The sequence below is a fragment of the Vigna unguiculata genome, chromosome 6, assembly GCF_037176805.1.
Source record: "Vigna unguiculata cultivar grain cowpea cultivar isolate G323 ecotype 2 chromosome 6, ASM3717680v1, whole genome shotgun sequence".
Taxonomy (NCBI): Eukaryota; Viridiplantae; Streptophyta; class Magnoliopsida; order Fabales; family Fabaceae; genus Vigna; species Vigna unguiculata.
In genome coordinates, this window is record NC_140797.1 from 3,180,177 (window position 1) to 3,198,445 (window position 18,269).

At 35.3% G+C, this 18,269-nt stretch overlaps 2 protein-coding genes across 2 annotated transcripts; both read left to right on the forward strand.

The window, feature by feature from the left end:
* The first annotated feature begins 419 nt into the window (after positions 1-419).
* LOC114187814 (uncharacterized) lies at positions 420-1,325 on the forward strand. The gene has a single exon (XM_085674691.1). It carries the CDS (start codon positions 420-422, stop codon positions 1,323-1,325), a length of 906 nt encoding a protein of 301 aa, XP_085530817.1.
* Positions 1,326-15,742: 14,417 nt separating this feature from the next.
* Positions 15,743-17,756, forward strand: LOC114188270 (DCD domain-containing protein NRP-A-like). The gene is made up of 5 exons (XM_028076863.2): positions 15,743-16,537; positions 16,707-16,807; positions 16,931-17,014; positions 17,226-17,336; positions 17,476-17,756. The coding sequence occupies exons 1-5, from the start codon at positions 15,823-15,825 to the stop codon at positions 17,545-17,547; spliced, it is 1,083 nt and encodes a 360-aa protein (XP_027932664.1). The 5' UTR covers positions 15,743-15,822; the 3' UTR covers positions 17,548-17,756.
* Positions 17,757-18,269: the final 513 nt, after the last annotated feature.

Here is an 18,269-nt window from a genome sequence, read left to right on the forward strand (position 1 = left end):
AGCTCACCCTTCTTGTTTGTGTGTTTGTGTTTGGCGATGATCACGTGACTTGTTACGTGGGAGCAGATGTGAATTCAGGTGAGAACGCTGATCCTTAGCGACAGAGCGGGGCTGACGATGGGAGATTTTTCGTTATATTTTATTTTCCTGCATTTTGTAATAGACGTTATGATGCTTTTATCTATTACGAACATGTAATAAAGATGGAGTAGTATGATTGGATTATCGCGAGAGAAGTTTTAAATTTTCCCGCGCTTGGGAACTTTAATTAATGTCTGAATTTCCAAAAGAAATTTTACGAAATATGCTTTACTAGTAACATCCATCTGGGGTGTTTTATTGCATGGTGTGTATTGCTAATGCATTTTTCCGAGATGAATTATAGTGGTGTATGATACCTATGTTCCAGAAACTAGGAAATGGCTGGTGGAAGAGGTAGAAGAATTGGTGCCAATAACTCAGCTGATGAAATTGCCCATGCTATTCACCGATTGGTTGACGCTATGCAGCTGCAACAGGTGGTGCTACCACAGCCTGCACCACGACATGTCAACATGGACGATTTCATGAGGCACAAACCAGCCAAATTCAATGGCAAGGCCACTCCTGATGACGCAGATGCGTGGATCAGGGAGTGCGAGAAGATATTCCATGTACTAGGCTGCTCAGATGAACAGAAGCTGGCCTATGCCACCTTTCTCTTGGTGAGTGATGCAGAATACTGGTGGGTTGGCATGCAGCAACAGATGGGAACTAGGGAGGAGGAAGTGAGCTGGGAGAATTTCAAAAAGAGGTTGCTGGAAAAGTATTTTCCAGATAGTGCTAAGCATGAGAGGGAGGCTGAGTTCTTGACCTTACTGCAGGGTAATATGACTGTGCAGGCTTACGTTAACCGGTTTGAATATCTGGCGCGGTTTTACACACAGAATATCACCGAGGAATGGCGTTGTCGAAAATTTGAGAGGGGTCTACAACATGAACTGCTCAGGGTTCTGGTGCCACTCAGGATCCGAGAATTTCCTCTCTTGGTGGAACAAGCGAAAAGTGTGGAACAATTAGAGATGGGGCCTAGTCGAGTAGCCAGACCGCAAAGGAATGTTGTAGAGGCTAGACACCAGAAGAAGCCTTATAATCGACCTCAGATGTCGTCACCAGGGTTGAAGTGTTTCCAGAGTCGGGGAGCACATTTAAAAAGAGACTGTCCCAGACTTGCTCGTAACGCAGGGAATAGTGGAGGGGGGCGAAAGTGCTTTGTGTGTGATCAACCCGGCCACTTTGCAGACAGGTGCCCTAATAAGAAGACAGTCGCAGAGCCACGACCATAGTTGCCCTCTACAGAGAGGCCAATAGCAGCAGGGAGAGTGTTTGCGCTAACTAGCGCCGAGGCAAACCGATCAGGTAATCTTATACAAGATACATGTGTAATGATGGGTCATAATGTATGGGTGCTTTTTGATTCGGGAGCTTCGCATTCTTTTATTTCCAATGCATGTGTGGGGAGGTTGGGATTAGAAGTTCATGACTTGGGATGCGAGCTGGTAGTCTCGACACCGACGTCTGGGCAAGTTACAACCAATACTAGTTATGATGGATGCTCGATCAAGGTGGCGGGCCGTAGGTTCAAGGTGAACCTTATCTGCTTGCCGTTGGAGGATTTGGATATGATATTGGGGATGGACTGGCTGTCCAATCACCATGTGGTAATGGATTGTGGACGGCGCAGATTGATATTCCCAGAAACTGAAGGGGTAAAATTGATCTCATCTCAAGAAGCTATGAAAGAACTGAGAGAGGGAGCTACCTGTTTCATGATGATAGCTTAGTCAGAGAAAAAGAGTAGTGAAGAGCAGATCCGTAACATATCGGTGGTGGCTGATTTTGCGGATGTGTTTCTTGACGAAGTTCCTGGATTACCCCCAAGCAGGGATGTGGATTCCACTATCGATCTCATCCCTGGGGCAGGTCCGGTGTCTGTCGCCCCTTACAGAATGGCGCCCGCTGAATTAACCGAACTCAAAAAGTAGATAGAAGATCTATTAGAAAAGAAATTCATCAGGCCAAGTGCATCTCCATGGGGAGCCCCAGTACTACTGGTTAAGAAGAAAGATGGGAGTTCCAGATTATGCGTCGACTATCGTCAGTTAAACAAACTCACAATTAAGAACAAGTACCCATTACCGCGGATAGATGATCTATTAGATCAGCTGCGAGGAGTTGGGGTGTTCTCAAAGATCGACTTAAGATCTGGGTATCATTAGATTTTGGTCAAGCCAGAGGACGTACAAAAGACGGCATTCCGGTCTCGTTATGGACATTACGAATATGTCGTGATGCCGTTTGGGGTGACAAATGCTCCAACGATGTTCATGGATTATATGAATCGCATATTCCGCAGTGTCTGGATAAGTTTGTTGTTGTGTTTATCGATGAGATCCTTATTTACTCCAGAGATCGGGATGAACACGCTGTGCACTTGAGGGTGGTGTTGGAAATACTAAGGGAACATCAGTTGTATGGAAAATTATCCAAATGTGAGTTCTATCTGAGTGAAGTCCAATTTCTTGGGCATGTAATCTGGCTCATGGTATCGCAGTCGACCCTGTAAAGATAGAAGTTGTGTTGAAATGGGAACGGTCGTAGACGGTGACAGAAGTGAGAAGTTTTCTGGGGTTGGCTGGGTACTACCGGCGATTTATAGAAGGGTTCTCCAAAATGGTAAGTCCTTTAACGCAACTCACGCGAAAGGATAAACCCTTCCCATGGATAAAACAGTGTGAGGCATGCTTTGAAGAGATGAAGAAGAGACTAACCACAACTCCGGTATTGGCTATTCCTGATACAACTCAAGCATTTGAAGTGTACTGTGATGAATCATACCAGGGGTTGGGATGTGTATTAATGCAAGAGAAAAGGGCGGTAGAGTATGCTTCTCGACAGTTGAAGATCCACGAGAAGAATTATCCCACCCATGATCTGGAACTGGTTGCGGTAGTTTTTGCTCTTAAGACTTGGAGACATTACTTATATGGCTCCCAATTCTGAGTCTTTAGTGATCATAAGAGCTTAAGGTATTTATTTGATCAGAAAGAACTTAACATGAGACAAAGGAGGTGGATGGAGTACCTTAAAGATTACGATTTCGAGCTCCTCTATCATCTAGGCAAGTCTAATGTGGTAGCCAATGCCTTGAGCAGGAAGCGGGTACATATGTCTTCGCTGATGGTGAAAGAATTGGAACTGATAGAGAAATTACGCGATATGAATTTGGGATTACAACTGGATTCTGATCATATCTGGTGCAGTATGTTAACGGTTACAAACACCTTTCTAGAGGAGATTCGAGAAGGGCAGGTGCATGATGCCGAGTTACAACAGATTGTTGGATGGTTGGGTATAGAGAAGGGGAAGGAATTCGAGATGGGGGCTGATGGTATCTTACGATTCTGTGATCGGATTTATGTGCCTGGAAATTGGAGGATGAGGAGGAGGGTTCTGGATGAGGGACATAAAAGCCGCCTCAGTATCCATCCGGGTATGACAAAAATGTACAAGGATCTCAAGGAGTCATTCTGGTGGCCTGGGATGAAAACAGATGTGGCAGACTTTGTGGCAGCCTGTCTAGTGTGTCAGAAGGCTAAAATTGAACACCAAAGGCCAGGAGGTACCCTAGAACCGCTAGAGATACCCAGTGGAAGTGGGATGGTATCTCTATGGATTTTGTGACTCACCTGCCTCGATTTGTAAAAGGACATGATGTCATTTGGGTGATAGTTGACAAACTCACCAAGTGTGTGCACTTCTTACCAATCAATCTGAGGATGTCAATGGATAAACTCGCAGAGTTATACATTCGGGAGATTGTAAGATTACATGGGGTTCCAACAAGTATAGTGTCAGATCGTGACCCGAGATTCACCTCACGGTTCTGGCAATGTTTACAAGCAGCGCTAGGAACTCAACTGAGAATGAGTTCTGCATATCATCCTCAAACGGATGGTCAATCGGAAAGAACTATACAGTCACTAGAAGATCTGCTTCGGGTGTGTGTATTGGATCACTTGGGTGGTTGGAGTGAAGTACTTCCCTTAGTGGAATTCACTTACAATAACAGTTACCATTCAAGCATTGGAATGGCGCCTTACAAGGCATTATATGGAAGAAGATGCAGAACCCCACTATGTTGGTATAAGGATGGAGAGTCAGTTACTATTGGGCCAGAGTTGTTGCAACAGACGACGAAAAAAGTCAAACTGATTCAGGACAGGATGCGTGCGACTCAGAGTAGACAGAAGTCGTATGTAGATAAAAGGAGGAGGCCGCTAGAATTTCAAGCGGGGGATCATGTGTTCCTACGGGTCACCCCGACTACAGGCATTGGGAGAGCAATCAAATCCAGGAAATTAACGTCGAAGTTCATAGGGCCATATTAGATCAATAAGAGAATCGGGCCGGTAGCATATGAAATTGCGTTGCCACCACATCTAGCCAACTTGCACAATGTGTTTCATGTGTCCCAGTTACGTAAATACATTGCGGATCCCACTCATGTGCTAGAGACAAATGATGTCCAATTCAGGGATGATCTGACATTGGACGTGAGACCGGTGATGATAGTGGATTTTCAGGTCAAGAAGCTGAGAGGGAAGGAGATCCGGACAGTAAAAGTCATTTGGGATGAGGCAACCCAAGAAGCAACGTGGGAAATGGAGGACCTCATGAAGGAATCATATCCATATTTATTTCCTGGTAAGTGAAATTTTCGAGGACGAAAATTCTTTTGAGTTGGGAGTAATGTGAGATCCAGGAAATTTATGAAAATTAATAATTAATAGAATATAAGAAATGAGGGGTTGAGACTACCTTAGGAGAATTCCTTGATAAATCCTAGACAAGAAACAATGTGAACCTAAGCGGTTTAGAGCACTTAATTACGTTGAAAGGACTTGGGTTTAAGTCCTAAGCATGTCATTAGTAGATTTATTTAATTCTATTTTATTTTGCAATTATATTGTGAATGTGACAGCATGATTTAGGTTCATACGAATGGGTAAATTGACATGAATAATGTGATGGCTTGTTGGTGTGCATATGTTTAATGGGTTGAAAGGTTGTGGGTTTGAGTCTTGGTTAAAGTATGCCTTTTATTTTTTTATATATTTTTGCTAAGTGATGGAAAAATCTAGAAAAAATCCCCTGAGAAACCAGATAGGTAGTAGTTAGGGTGCAGTAATAAAAAATAATGGTCATAAAAGCTTGAATTTAAATTAATCTCGTTTTTATCATTTGTGTTATTTATTTTGGACTGAATTTGGGGAGAGAGAGAAGAGTGAGTGGGGAAAATAAAGAGTCATAGTGTGTGTCAAGTGAGGGCTGAGAATTGCAATCCAGAAAGGGAATTGGAATGGAGGCAAGAAGGAGAACTTTGGGACACAAGGAAGAATTCATTTGGAATTGTTTGAAGCTAAAACACCAGGTAAGGGGAGCTAACTTGCTTGTCTTTGAAATTGCTGTGATTATTCATCTCTGTGATTATTTATCTGCATGATGATACTTCCATCTTAGCGTCACATATGCGTGTTGTGGTTGTTGGATAGAAATCGCATGCCATGATGTGTTGGACTCATCTTCTGTCTCTATCTGTCAAACATGAATCAATTTACCAGAAATATATGTTTTCTTTAATTTTGGGTATTTGATTGCACATACTATTTTATTCGACAACAATTGATATGCTTCTGAATCTATACGATTTCATAAATTCAAATGCTGACTTATTTTTCCTCTCACTCGCAAAAGTAAAGTTCATTCCTTTTTTCTCTTTCTTTCTTGTTACGTTCCCTCAATCTGGACAAGAATTTTGTTAAACACAAAAATCAATCATGAATTTCATGTGAAGGACGGGAAAAATACTTTTCTATGCTATAAGAATTTGGAGTTTTGGGGGATTGTTCATTTGATCAAAGTTTGCAGTATTATTATATATATTAAGTATATCAAAGTTAAAACTTCATGAATTCGTATAGGATTTTGATTGTAATGATTTCTCAAGGATTTTAAATTGTATAATCTATTAGTTTCTAGTAATGGTGAAAAGTTGGGGTTGTCGGGTTTAGGAGTGAAAAGAAAATTTTGTTATATTTTTTTTTAGTGTCAAGTGTGGATAATGAAGATTCTATATATATATATATATATATATATATATATATATATATATATATATATATAAATTATTGGATGTAAATCTTAGGTGGGATAACAGGTAGTGAATATGCTATCATGCGGCAGGTAAATTTTCTATGTATGTGAAAGTGCAAGGCAATGGGTATAATTATAGAAATATTATTTTAGTATATTAGTAGTCAGGGTTGCCTAGTTATCAATAATTAATAGGATGTATATAATTCATAGGCTTTTAGTATATTGAGTGTTTTTAATTCGCATCAATTAAGTTGACTTAATTTTGGAACAATGTATAAAGTATATAAAAGTTAAAGTTTATCTTAATTTATAAGTATGGCTTGTTTTGGATTTGTAATAAAAGTGCAGATTTTTATTTTGTGATGCTTGATAGTTTAATTACGTGTAGAGGGCAAAGAAAAATTCGGATTCAGTAGTTCTATAGATCAGGACAGTGCATAAGGAATATGTCATTATAGTTTTTTATTATTATTTATTTGGAGGGAGGTATAAGATTTTAATAATTATAAAAGTAACCAAGGTATATAATGTATATGCAGTGGTGGAAACTTAAAGTATTTAAATACTATTATGCGGACTACATCGGGTTAGATGAAGTGAGTATTAAAATGTGTAATTCCTAAAAGTTAAAGATTATGTCCTATTGGGCGATGATTGCGACTTTATTTAAATTATCGAGTATGATTAACTCTTGAATAAACTCAAGTGTTAGCATAGTCTCAATTGTGAATGTATACCTCTCTGTATGAATAATTGATTTATGAGATATGTGCTATGATTTTTGCAAGTACCTGGCGCTTGACGGCGAGAGGTTTTTGCCAAGCAGTCTGCAACGCAACTTCGTATGGCGGTGCCTAGGCAATGCCAGGCAATAGTGTGCGGACAATATATTATTTTGTAGCATTTTACATCGATGGTCTTGAGAGTTTGGTCAGGGCCATGCTGGATTAGTTACGAGCGGGGAGGTTCGTAACGGAGATTTGAGATGCGTGATTGATGTGGGCGGGGAGGTCCGTATTTGTTGTACTTTTGTGTGGGGATACGAGCGGGGAGGTTCGTATGTTCCGTGCTCATACTTGAGGCTACTATGAGCGGGGAGGTTCATAGTAGGTGTTCACGCATGTTGGACTACGAGCGGTCAGGTTCATAGAGTTGGACTACGGGCGGGGAGGTCCGTAGAGTTGGACCACGAGCGGACAGGTTCGTGGGAGCATGATAATCCCTAAGGACTAAGGCTGTGAATGGATCTTTCTGATATAGGTTATGAGATTGGGGGTATAATGTTATAAAAAGGTCAATAAACTAAAATTGGCTAAGTTAGATTGGGTGAGGGTCAATTCTTATTATCTTATTGTTTGTATTATTTTTCTTTCTCAGCTCACCCTTCTTGTTTGTGTGTTTGTGTTTGGCGATGATCACGTCACTTGTTACGTGGGAGCAGATGTGAATTCAGGTGAGAACGCTGACCCTTAGCGACAGAGCGGGGCTGACGATGGGAGATTTTTCGTTATATTTTATTTTCCTGCATTTTGTAATAGACGTTATGATGCTTTTATCTATTACGAACATGTAATAAAGATAGAGTAGTATGATTGGATTATCGCGAGAAAAGTTTTAAATTTTCCCGCGCTTGGGAACTTTAATTAATGTCTGAATTTCCAAAAGAAATTTTACGAAATATGCTTTATCTAGTAACATCCATCTGGGGTGTTACAGGAGACACATTAGTAAATAGCCCAACTTATCAAAAATGATATGACATGATAAATTTGGCGAGTTTTACACTGGGTGCTAGAAGTCTACTAGCATTGGATAATCCGAGTTAGAGAACATAAACCAGAAGGCTCTGTTGTTCTGATACAGCGCCTGGCGATGGAGGGAATCCGCCAAGCGATAGACGTGAAAACAGAAAGCACCTGGACCGTAGACGCCTAGCTGCATGAGTGGTTCTACCAAGCAATAGCCTTTCAACAGGGAGCTGCTAGGTCGTGTGCGCCTGGCGGTGAGGGCCTTTCTGCCAGGCGGTGCCTGCAGCAAGAACTAATCAGAGGCTTTGTGCACCTGGTAGTACGCGTCCCCCGCCAGGCGGTCTGGAAGCTAGCAGCGCCTGGCAGCACGTGTCCCCCGCCAGGCGATTTTACTATTGTAACCTTTGGTTGTTGGTTCTGTAGTCGTGACCTAAAATGCTTTTGGTGATGCTTCAAAGGTGGGATTGTTGGTGTTCCTTGAGTTGTGGCTCGACACGTATCCCTTGAGTTGTGGCTCGGGATAAGGGTTAAAGCACGTGGTATTCCTTGAGTTGTGGCTCGGAATAGCATCTCTTGAGTTGTGGCTCGGGATGGCGGATGAACACGAGGAACTCTTGAGTTGTGGCTCGGGTTGGCGAGGCCCTCCTCAATAGTTCACTGATGAGTTTGGTAGTCTTGGGACGTTGCGAAATATGTTCGTATTTGGGAACTCCACCTAGCGTTACGGTGTATGATCTGTAACATGGTTTCCCACACATGCTCTATCGGTTGTGGCCGATAGGTATGGCAGCAAGTCATCTTGAAGTAATCACTAGAAGATGTAGAACCTGAATAACCTGGTGGCGGCCAGTGTTATGAGATAAAAGAATGGGATTCATTGGGATGATTGTGTTGCTTATATAAATGTGATTGTATCTGTTAATACAATTTTTGTATGTTTTATCTGTTAAGCTCACCCTATCTGCTTATGTTTGGCGATGATCGCATACGCAGTATACGTGAGCAGATGATGTTGATGCAGGTGGTTCTAGTGGAGCTTAGGTATAGAGAGGGGATAACTCGGGAGTTTTATGCTTATATTTCTATTTATTGGTTTTAAAATAAAGTTGTAAACCCTTATGGGTGCTTTTCTAATATTCTGGTTTTGTAAGTTATGGATTTTGCGTACTCTTTATTTATTTAATAAAGTTTTAATTTCCCGCGTTTTGGAAAATGAGGTATTATTAAATGCGACGTGTTTATTATTTTCTTTATTTTACGAAAAATCTGTAATATCCTAGCAGGATGTTACAGAAGATGTAAAACCCTGTTGTGTTGGTATGAGAATGGAAATTCCTTAGTTTGGGGTCTAGAGATAATTCAACAAGCAATTGATAAAATATAAATGATTAGGGAAAAGATGAAAACTTCTCAAGATAGGCAGAAAAGTTACTATGACAAACGAAGGAAACCCCTTGAGTTTGAAGAAGGAGATCATGTGTTCTTGAAAGTTACACTTGTAATTGGGGTTGGTAGGGCTCTCAAATCTAGAAAACTTACACCCAAGTTTATCGATCCTTATCAAATCCTTAAAAGAATTTGTTCTATCGAATACCAAATTGCTTTACCTCCAAACCTTTTGAAACTTCACAATGTTTTTAATGTGTCTCAACTTCGTAAATATATTCTTGACCCTCTTCATGTGATAGAACCTGATATAATACAAATACAAGAAAACCTTACTTAAGATGTGTTTCCTGTGAGGATTGGAGATCAAAGGTTAAACAACTTTGAGGAAAAGACATACCTTTGGTGAAGGTATTGTGGAGTGAGCAATATGACGGTGATACAATTTGGGAATTAGAAAGTAATATGAGAGAGGTTTATCCCCATCTTTTTACAACCAAGTGAATTTCGGAGACAGAATTCCTAAAAGGAGGGGGGAAATGTAATATCCCTACTTTTAAATAACTATATTATTTATTTTATCCTCATCTTTACAAATAAGATTTAGAAAATCTTCTATTTTTAAGGTTTCATATTTTATCTAAATGTAGTTTGAACGTTATAAATAATAATAATAATAAATCAAGTAGCTTTAAAAAAATATTATAACTAAGTAATAATAAAAATAAATGATATAAAAAAAGAAAAAAAAAGATAGAGAAGATATAATTCTTCATTAATGAAAGGAATCTTATCTTAATACATAATAACATTACATTTAATGCATGCATTCATTTTTTGGCACATGCATGACTTGTAAATGGATGAATGAAATGGATGATGAAGGAAAGATGAGATAAGATGATATTATGCACATGTATTACATTTAATGCAATGATTACTTACAAAATGTTGGTTTATAAATAGGTTTCAAGTGATAAGAATGTGAAAGAGTGAACAAAAAGGAAGAGTTACGTGAGGATAAAAGAAAGAAATAGAGAATGAGTAGTTTGATCTCCAGTTATACACTGGTCTTGTTTATCTATTTTATTTAATTACCTCTCATTACGTACTGGTCCTATTCATTCATTTCATTTCATTTATCTCCAGTTTTGCACGAATCTTTATATTAATTTATAATTTATTTTATTTTATAACATTCTAATTTGTATATAGTTAATTATTTGAAGTTCTTGCTTCGATTCCTAGTTTGTTTTATCATTATTTTATAATTTGAAAAATATAAAAATAAAGTAAAAGAAAATATTATTTTATTCAATGAGCTTGGATAAAAGAAAGTTACCTATATGTTTTATTGTTATTTTATATTCTTTGTGTATGGTGTATATATATTATTAGGTCAAATATGACATAACTTGATAGTCATCACATTTTATGATCTTTGAATATGTCCAATAATATATTAGTTAAGAAAACCAATGTTAGAGTGTTTGTACTTGCGAAGTCACTATTTAGTACACTATGGGAAGAAAGACAGGGACCATGGTGGGGTCTAAGGAAGTTTTACCAAGTAGGTGAGTATTTGGATAGTTCAGAATAACGCCATTAACTAGGATATTTATAGGCCAAACTTGGGACTACCCGATACTTGCTCGGCATCGCCAAGGTTAGGTAGTGAGATATATGTCTTTTTAATGGGCCTGTAAATGGCTAAAATTCATAAGAAAGAAATAATTATGATTGTACTGATGTTTTCATGAGAAATCCTCAACTATCTAATCATTTCCCAAAATAAATTTTGATGTTCATAATGGATAATCAAAAGTTGTATATGGATCCATATGTATGATAAGTTGAATTTGAGTCTTGTGGTTGTAGGTCAAATTCTAGGCCCCTAGTGCTTGTATTGTTTGTTGAGTTTATTAAGATTAATATTTAAGGCTTATAAAGACCTCACTCCTTTCTCATTTTTCTTTCATATGTACCTATTGTACGAGTGGAAGAGGAATTTGCTTAATGAGAGCTATTCGGAAAATTTAGGGGATCTTCTAAAGATTGACTCGTGGATAATTTATATTAATATCTTTAAGAGATATTACAAATATAGATAATCTTCTATTGTGATGTAAAACTCTTAATATTATACAAAATACATATTTTTGTAATATTTCATGAATAATTACATAAATGTAACTATTGACATATATATATATATATATTTAGGGTTTTGTACTGTAATGGAATATATATATTTTGTTATCAAATAATAATTATTTATATAATAGTTAGGACGTCATACCTTGTGGTAGGGAACCAGTGCCTGCCGAACCCAAAACTCGAGACTTAGGGCCTGGCGGGAGGAGAGGTGAAATTTGTCTTGACCACAATATCACAAAATTGTAAGAGGAAAAAAATTAATTCCAAAGTACAACATGGATTCATCCACACCACCGAATATACATGTATCTTTAAAAAAAAATCACTAACCCATCATGATTCACCATTTGCAAAAGAAAGAAAGCACCATTTTACTCCATACCCCATCAACACAAAACAAAAAAAATAAAATAAAGTACTTTTCCTTACAATTCTATGGAGAAAACCCACACTCAATACACGTTCATAAAATCAAGAAGAACAAAGCTTAACACCCCTTACCTTAAGAATCCCAAAATGTAACCATAGATTCATCTACTAAAATTACCATTCTCCCATAAGACCACATCTCAGCTTTTCATAATCCAAACCTCAAACATTTATCCACACACAATAACAATACGCAAGGATAGCTCCCCTTACCTGGAATTTCTGCAACAAAACCACTATCTTTGCTCTATGCTTCTTTGCTCTTCACATTCTAAACAAAATTTTGATTTCCCCCTTTCTCCCAAACCTCATGTTGCTCTTTCATCTCTTCCAAACCCAATTGTTTACTTAACACAAAACTTCTATATTTTCCCCTTAACAACCAATGAAAACATATCATAGAAGTAATAAAAATTATTTTTGAACTTCACAATTTTTCACCTCCAACCTTTTCCTTTCCCAACTCAATGTTAATAGTTACTGACCACCTCTAAGATTCAAGCCAACACTCCAAACTATACCAAATATCTCATTTTTCTTATTAATCACACGCACAAAAATATACAATGATATCCACACATTCCAAGCATTCAAGAAAATACATTATAAACATGCCACATGACAGTTTTTGCAAGTTTTTGTTTACTAATATTGTATTTGAATTTTAATTTTAATGTGTCTACTTGTTATACTTTGATATACTTTAATTATCTATAAATAACTTGTCAATTTAATGAGTGTTATATCTATTTATGTATAACTTCATCAAATATAGTAAAAAAACATAATAAATGTAAACGATTGTGGTTGAAAAAATATATGAATACATAAATGATAGATGAGTAAAAAAATATTAATAATTTTAAAATCTATGGTAGTTTGTGGAAGTTTTGAAACCGGTGGTAGTTTATAAAAGTTTTGAAAGTAGTTATTTTATGAAAGTTCTGAAACTGGTAATATTTTACGGAAGTTTCAAAACCATAATATGTTATGGAAGTTTCAAAACATAAGATATTGTACGAAGGTTCTAAAACTCAGTGTAGTGTAATTAACCAGAGTTTTAAATTCACAATACTTAACAGAGATTTTAAAATCTTTGTTAATTACAAGAGAATAAAAAATTTTCAACTATTAATTAATTTCTTGAATTCGTAAAAACCCCAACTCACACTTTCACAACAAACTGTTTAGCGGGAGAAATTAAAATCCTAAATAAATAACTTAATGAAAATTTTAACCTGGGTGACATAAAATTGACATAAAAAGAACCCTTCGTTAAAACCATTTTAATTTGAAGTATCTTTTATTTGTTTTACTCTGATCCAATCGAATCTTAAATCTAAAATACTCACTGAAAATACCCTTTTAATTAATTAAAATGAAAAAAAATGCAAAATTAAAAATTGTAGATTTTGTTTAAACAGGAGAATAAAAGTACGAAAACGATAAACGTCATAATAATCGCGGATAAAAGAAAAACAAAATCTGTGCTTAACCAGAAAAAATGTAAATATAATTTCTAATTTAAGAGTTACAAATAAACTGAAAAAATAAGAAAGTAATTTTATTGCATTCAAAGTCATAGGTGGGACCAGAGTTCAACCAGAAACTCAACTGCAGCTTCTAGAAAAGCCGACAAAAAAAATAAAACCACACATACAACGCTCTCTTTGTCTTCTTTTCTAAACGCGCTTTGCCTCGTCAAACTTACTTTTTTTCTTTCAGGCTAAGCGACACTCCCCATCCTAGGAAACAATCAACAAACCAAAACTATTGAGATTCCTTTTTCTTTTTATCAAAAGTTAAAGATGGATATTATTATATATTTTTTTCAATCTCAGTAATCTTACACCAAAACACATTTATTATTTATCATCATATAAAAATATTATTAATATATATATATATATAAACAATTTTAGAGCCAAACCAAACTTGTAAACAAATAATATATGACAAATTTTTAACTAAAACTAAGTTCTCCTATATATTAAAAACTGATATCTATTATGGAAAAAAAAAATCAATCAAAGGCTAAAAGGTAAAACAGAATACCATTTCAAATTTGGTCTGTTTATTAAATTTAAATTAGTCAGTTTATGAGCACAATTATTTTTTTAATAAAATTTGTGAAACTATAAATCTCTTATTTCTCTACAAAGAGTTGAATATTCCATTCATTTACTTCTAAGAATCCAAATAACTATATTTGAAAAGAAAAATAATTGCACACCAAAATCGAATCGCATTTCAGTAAAGGAGTGAGAACCTATGCTTCCAAACATACTCAATGACATAAATAACATCATAAGGTTCGCATAAAGAAAATTTTATAGACTAATTAACAAAATGTAAAAAAACTACCAAGAGTGACGGATTGCTTTACAAATAACAGCCTTTGACCCCCAATTTTTCTTCACACATATAAAATAATACATAAATAAAAAATATTGTTTTTAATTTTAATATATTTTATATATTTGTTTTTTTTTAAATTACATTTATTTTAACTCTCACATAATATTTTCTCAAAATATGCCACTAACTACTAATATAATTTTTTTAGAGATTACTTTAAATATATGGTTATATATGGTTATATATGGTTTTGATTTCTTAACTTTAAATAAAAATTAGAATTAGTCTCTCTTTAAAATTCTAGACCAATTAGTCTCTTATATTTAGAAATATATGAATTTAGTCATTTAATCAAATTTTGTAAAATTTATTTGATATTTCAAACATGTTTATTAACTAACATTGAAGCGAAAATGTATCAAACAGTGTAAATGTTATCATGAAACACATTTAAAATGTCAACTAAATTTAACAAAATTTGGTTAAAATAATTAAATTTATACATTTTTAAAGTTGAAAGATTAAATTAAACTAAATTTTTGAAATGGATTAATTCTAGTTTTCATTTAAAAGAAGGACAAAAAGCATATTTAATCCTTAAATAGGTAGCAAACTATACTCTATATTTAATTGTTTTATATTAAACTCTTTATTACATCTATAACAAATATCAATCAATAATCAGATTGGTCTTTCAATTTTTTTCATATATTTTTTTTCCTTTTTTACCTTTACCTAAATCTTTGTCAACATGATTTTAATAAATTAATTGATATACTAATGTTAATAAATAATCCTTTGAATTATACTATATTTTCCAACACATATTTTATATTCTGTATGTATAATAGTCGTTAAAACATTGTTCGCTAAACGGTTGAAATTATGTCTCAGAATAGTTTATTTATTGTGTTTAAATAAATAATTAAATTATTTAATAACTAAATGAAATGCATTTTTACTAATACATTAATGTAAAACTATTATTATTATTATTATTATTATTATTATTATTATATAATTAGTTTTTATAATAAATTACATCATCCTATGCTTGAGTATACTAAAATTTTAGTAGTCATTTATTTTCATATACATTTTCTTTTTAGGTAGTTAACTATAAATAATTCTAAAATTTTCACAGAATGTTAGGTTATCCTGCTATATTTTTGTCTAATTAATTAAAAAACGTAGTTTATCATAGTTGTAAACTAAACCAGTAAATTAGTCTGATGAAAAAGTCAGTGACACTCGGTATCTGAAGACTAAAAATATGACAATGCGTAATTGTATAGAAGAAAATATAAGAGAATTGTAAGCTTGTATATAAAATTTGGTTCCTACCAGTTTCCTTGTATCGAAATCACCCTTTGACAATTATACGCGCAAAAAATAATGGCCTACCCCATTTGTTAACTTTCCTGGAAATTTCGCACCTTTCATCAATCTTTATTTAACAGCTCTCTTCTCTCTTTTTCTCCAACCATCATCTCCTCTTTCTCTCTCTCTCAACAATAACAACAACAACAACAATTGTTCATTGACCATGGACAACAACAATGACTTCTGGAAATTCAGTGACCAGTTGAGGCTTGAATCTGGTTTGGCCAATCTCTCTCTCAATGATTTTTCCATTTGGAGCAACAGCTACAGCTCCAAGAGGCCTGATCAGAGGAGGAACTTTGATGTCAGTTCCACTGATCTCATCAACAACAACAACAACAACAACTCCTCAAAGTCTCATGATTTCAATGATGGCTGGAACATAACCAATTCCAATGGAACCCTTTTCTCTGTCCCTCAAAACAACAACAATCTTGGACTTGGAGGCTTCAACAAGGGAGGAATCTATTCAAACAACAACACCACCTCCTCTTATCCTAACCTTAACAACAACACTCTTGGAGGCTTCAACAAGGGAATCTATTCCAACACGCCATCCTCCCCTTATCTTAATCTTAACCTTAACAGCAACAACAACAACCACCATCTCAACACCAATCTCAAGGGCTACAAGACATTCTTTAAGGCTGAAGATCAGTTCCACACACCCAAAACTTCCAAGAAGAACAACAACAACACCACCAACAAAAAGCATGGGGACAACAACACTAATAACGATGCCACCAAGACTGCTTCTGAGAAAAAATTCAAAACACTGCCACCAGCAGAGTCTCTGCCTAAGAATGAAACCATTGGAGGTTACATCTTTGTTTGCAACAACGATACCATGGCAGAGAATCTCAAAAGACAGCTCTTTGGTGAGTCCCCTCTCTTTAACAAATCTTACTGTTTTTCTAAATCTTTTCAGGAATTCACCGAGATATCAATAACAATTTTATTATAGAAACACACTGTTTGCTGTCTCTTCTTCCTTTGTGATTCCAAATGGTTTTGTTGATCATTTTCTTTTTCTTTTGTGCTTTGCAGGTCTGCCTCCACGATATAGAGATTCAGTTAGAACAATAACTCCAGGGTTGCCCCTTTTTCTTTATAACTACTCCACTCACCAACTCCATGGTATCTTCGAGGTATGTATATACTTTCCTTCTTTAGTCTGTGGCTTCACTTCAATTTGATGAAAATGCTTCATTTTTTTCGGAAATCAATTAATGAATCAATTATAATAACTGCTTGGTTTTGGCTTTGTTCAGGCTGCAGGTTTTGGAGGAACCAATATTGATCCAGTAGCTTGGGAGGACAAGAAGTGCCCTGGTGAATCTCGTTTCCCCGCTCAGGTATTTATCATCTAATTGATTGTATCATATTTACACAACTTATACTAATTATTTATCCATGAAAGTTTATTGAGTTTCACAACAATTATCTTAAAAAGTGATTTAAAGATGATTTCTGATCAGTTCACAGTACCGAAAGTAGTGATTAAACTCGAATCATATTACTTGGTTTTGGTAAATCTTATGAATTTTCCATACATGATGCTTACAGGTTCAAGTGATTACTAGGAAAGTTTGTGAGCCACTGGAGGAGGATTCCTTCAGACCAATTCTTCATCACTATGATGGTCCTAAGTTTCGTCTTGAGCTGAGTGTGCCTGAGGTAAGCATCAATTTCTTCAAGATATTAATGTGTTTAGTTTAACATTTAAGATGTTGAGTTTGAATCCACACAAACATGTATTTACTTGCTTAAAGTGTGTGCATGATAAACTAAATTGTATATATCTGAACTATTTCAGGCACTGTCTCTCCTGGACATATTTGCAGATCAGAACAGTTTCGATGATATTTTCAAGGCCATTCCTGCATAGAGGATGGACAATACAGATTATAAACATGAGAAGATACTTTAAGACAATGAATTCAGCCACTATATATTTATTATGTGTTATACTTAGTATAGGGGCTATTTGTATAGAGGCTGATATGCCTGCTTGCTGCCCATTTTTGTTGTTATGGGACTATATGAACATCACATAAAAACTACACAATAAAAATCAACTAACTTTCTTTGTGCTTATCTTTATGCAAATTACAACTTGAAGGAAAAGGTGTGTTATGCACTAATTGCTGAAATTAAACTCTACTAAAATAAGTAATGACTGTTTCCTTTTAATTAGTCATAAACTAGTCTTGTTTGGAGAACTGTAACTATCCTTATTAGGTTCATGAGTTTTTACACAATGAAGATTCAACATGACTTTTTTTTTATTCCAAATGATTAACTACTGAATTACCATCAAGTTAATAGATGGTGAATGTGAGGTCTCCATTTGCAGAGGAGATTTGATTTATGGAAAATGCTAACCACATTCCATGATATTGAATAAGAAATTAAAAGAAGCAGGGTTTCTTTGAAATAAGTGATGATATATCTATGTGATTTTCTATATAATTCTCAAATAAAACGCTAGATTCATTTGCTAATTTTGAAACATTAACATATTAATTGCATTTTTTTTAAATGAGGATCTAAAGTTTGATTATTCATCTTTAAAAAAAAAAATAGACATGGAAGAAAGATATCTTCATT

What these genes read in the sequence shown, in the direction of transcription:
- LOC114188270 (XM_028076863.2), top strand. Translation starts at nt 15,823, where the DNA reads ATGGACAACAACAATGACTTCTGGAAATTCAGTGACCAGTTGAGGCTT. An exon ending in AATCTCGTTTCCCCGCTCAG is followed by an intron (nt 17,015 to 17,225) that starts GTATTTATCATC and finishes TGATGCTTACAG; the next exon opens with GTTCAAGTGATTACTAGGAA. An exon ending in TTGAGCTGAGTGTGCCTGAG is followed by an intron (nt 17,337 to 17,475) that starts GTAAGCATCAAT and finishes GAACTATTTCAG; the next exon opens with GCACTGTCTCTCCTGGACAT.
- LOC114187814 (XM_085674691.1), top strand. Translation starts at nt 420, where the DNA reads ATGGCTGGTGGAAGAGGTAGAAGAATTGGTGCCAATAACTCAGCTGAT.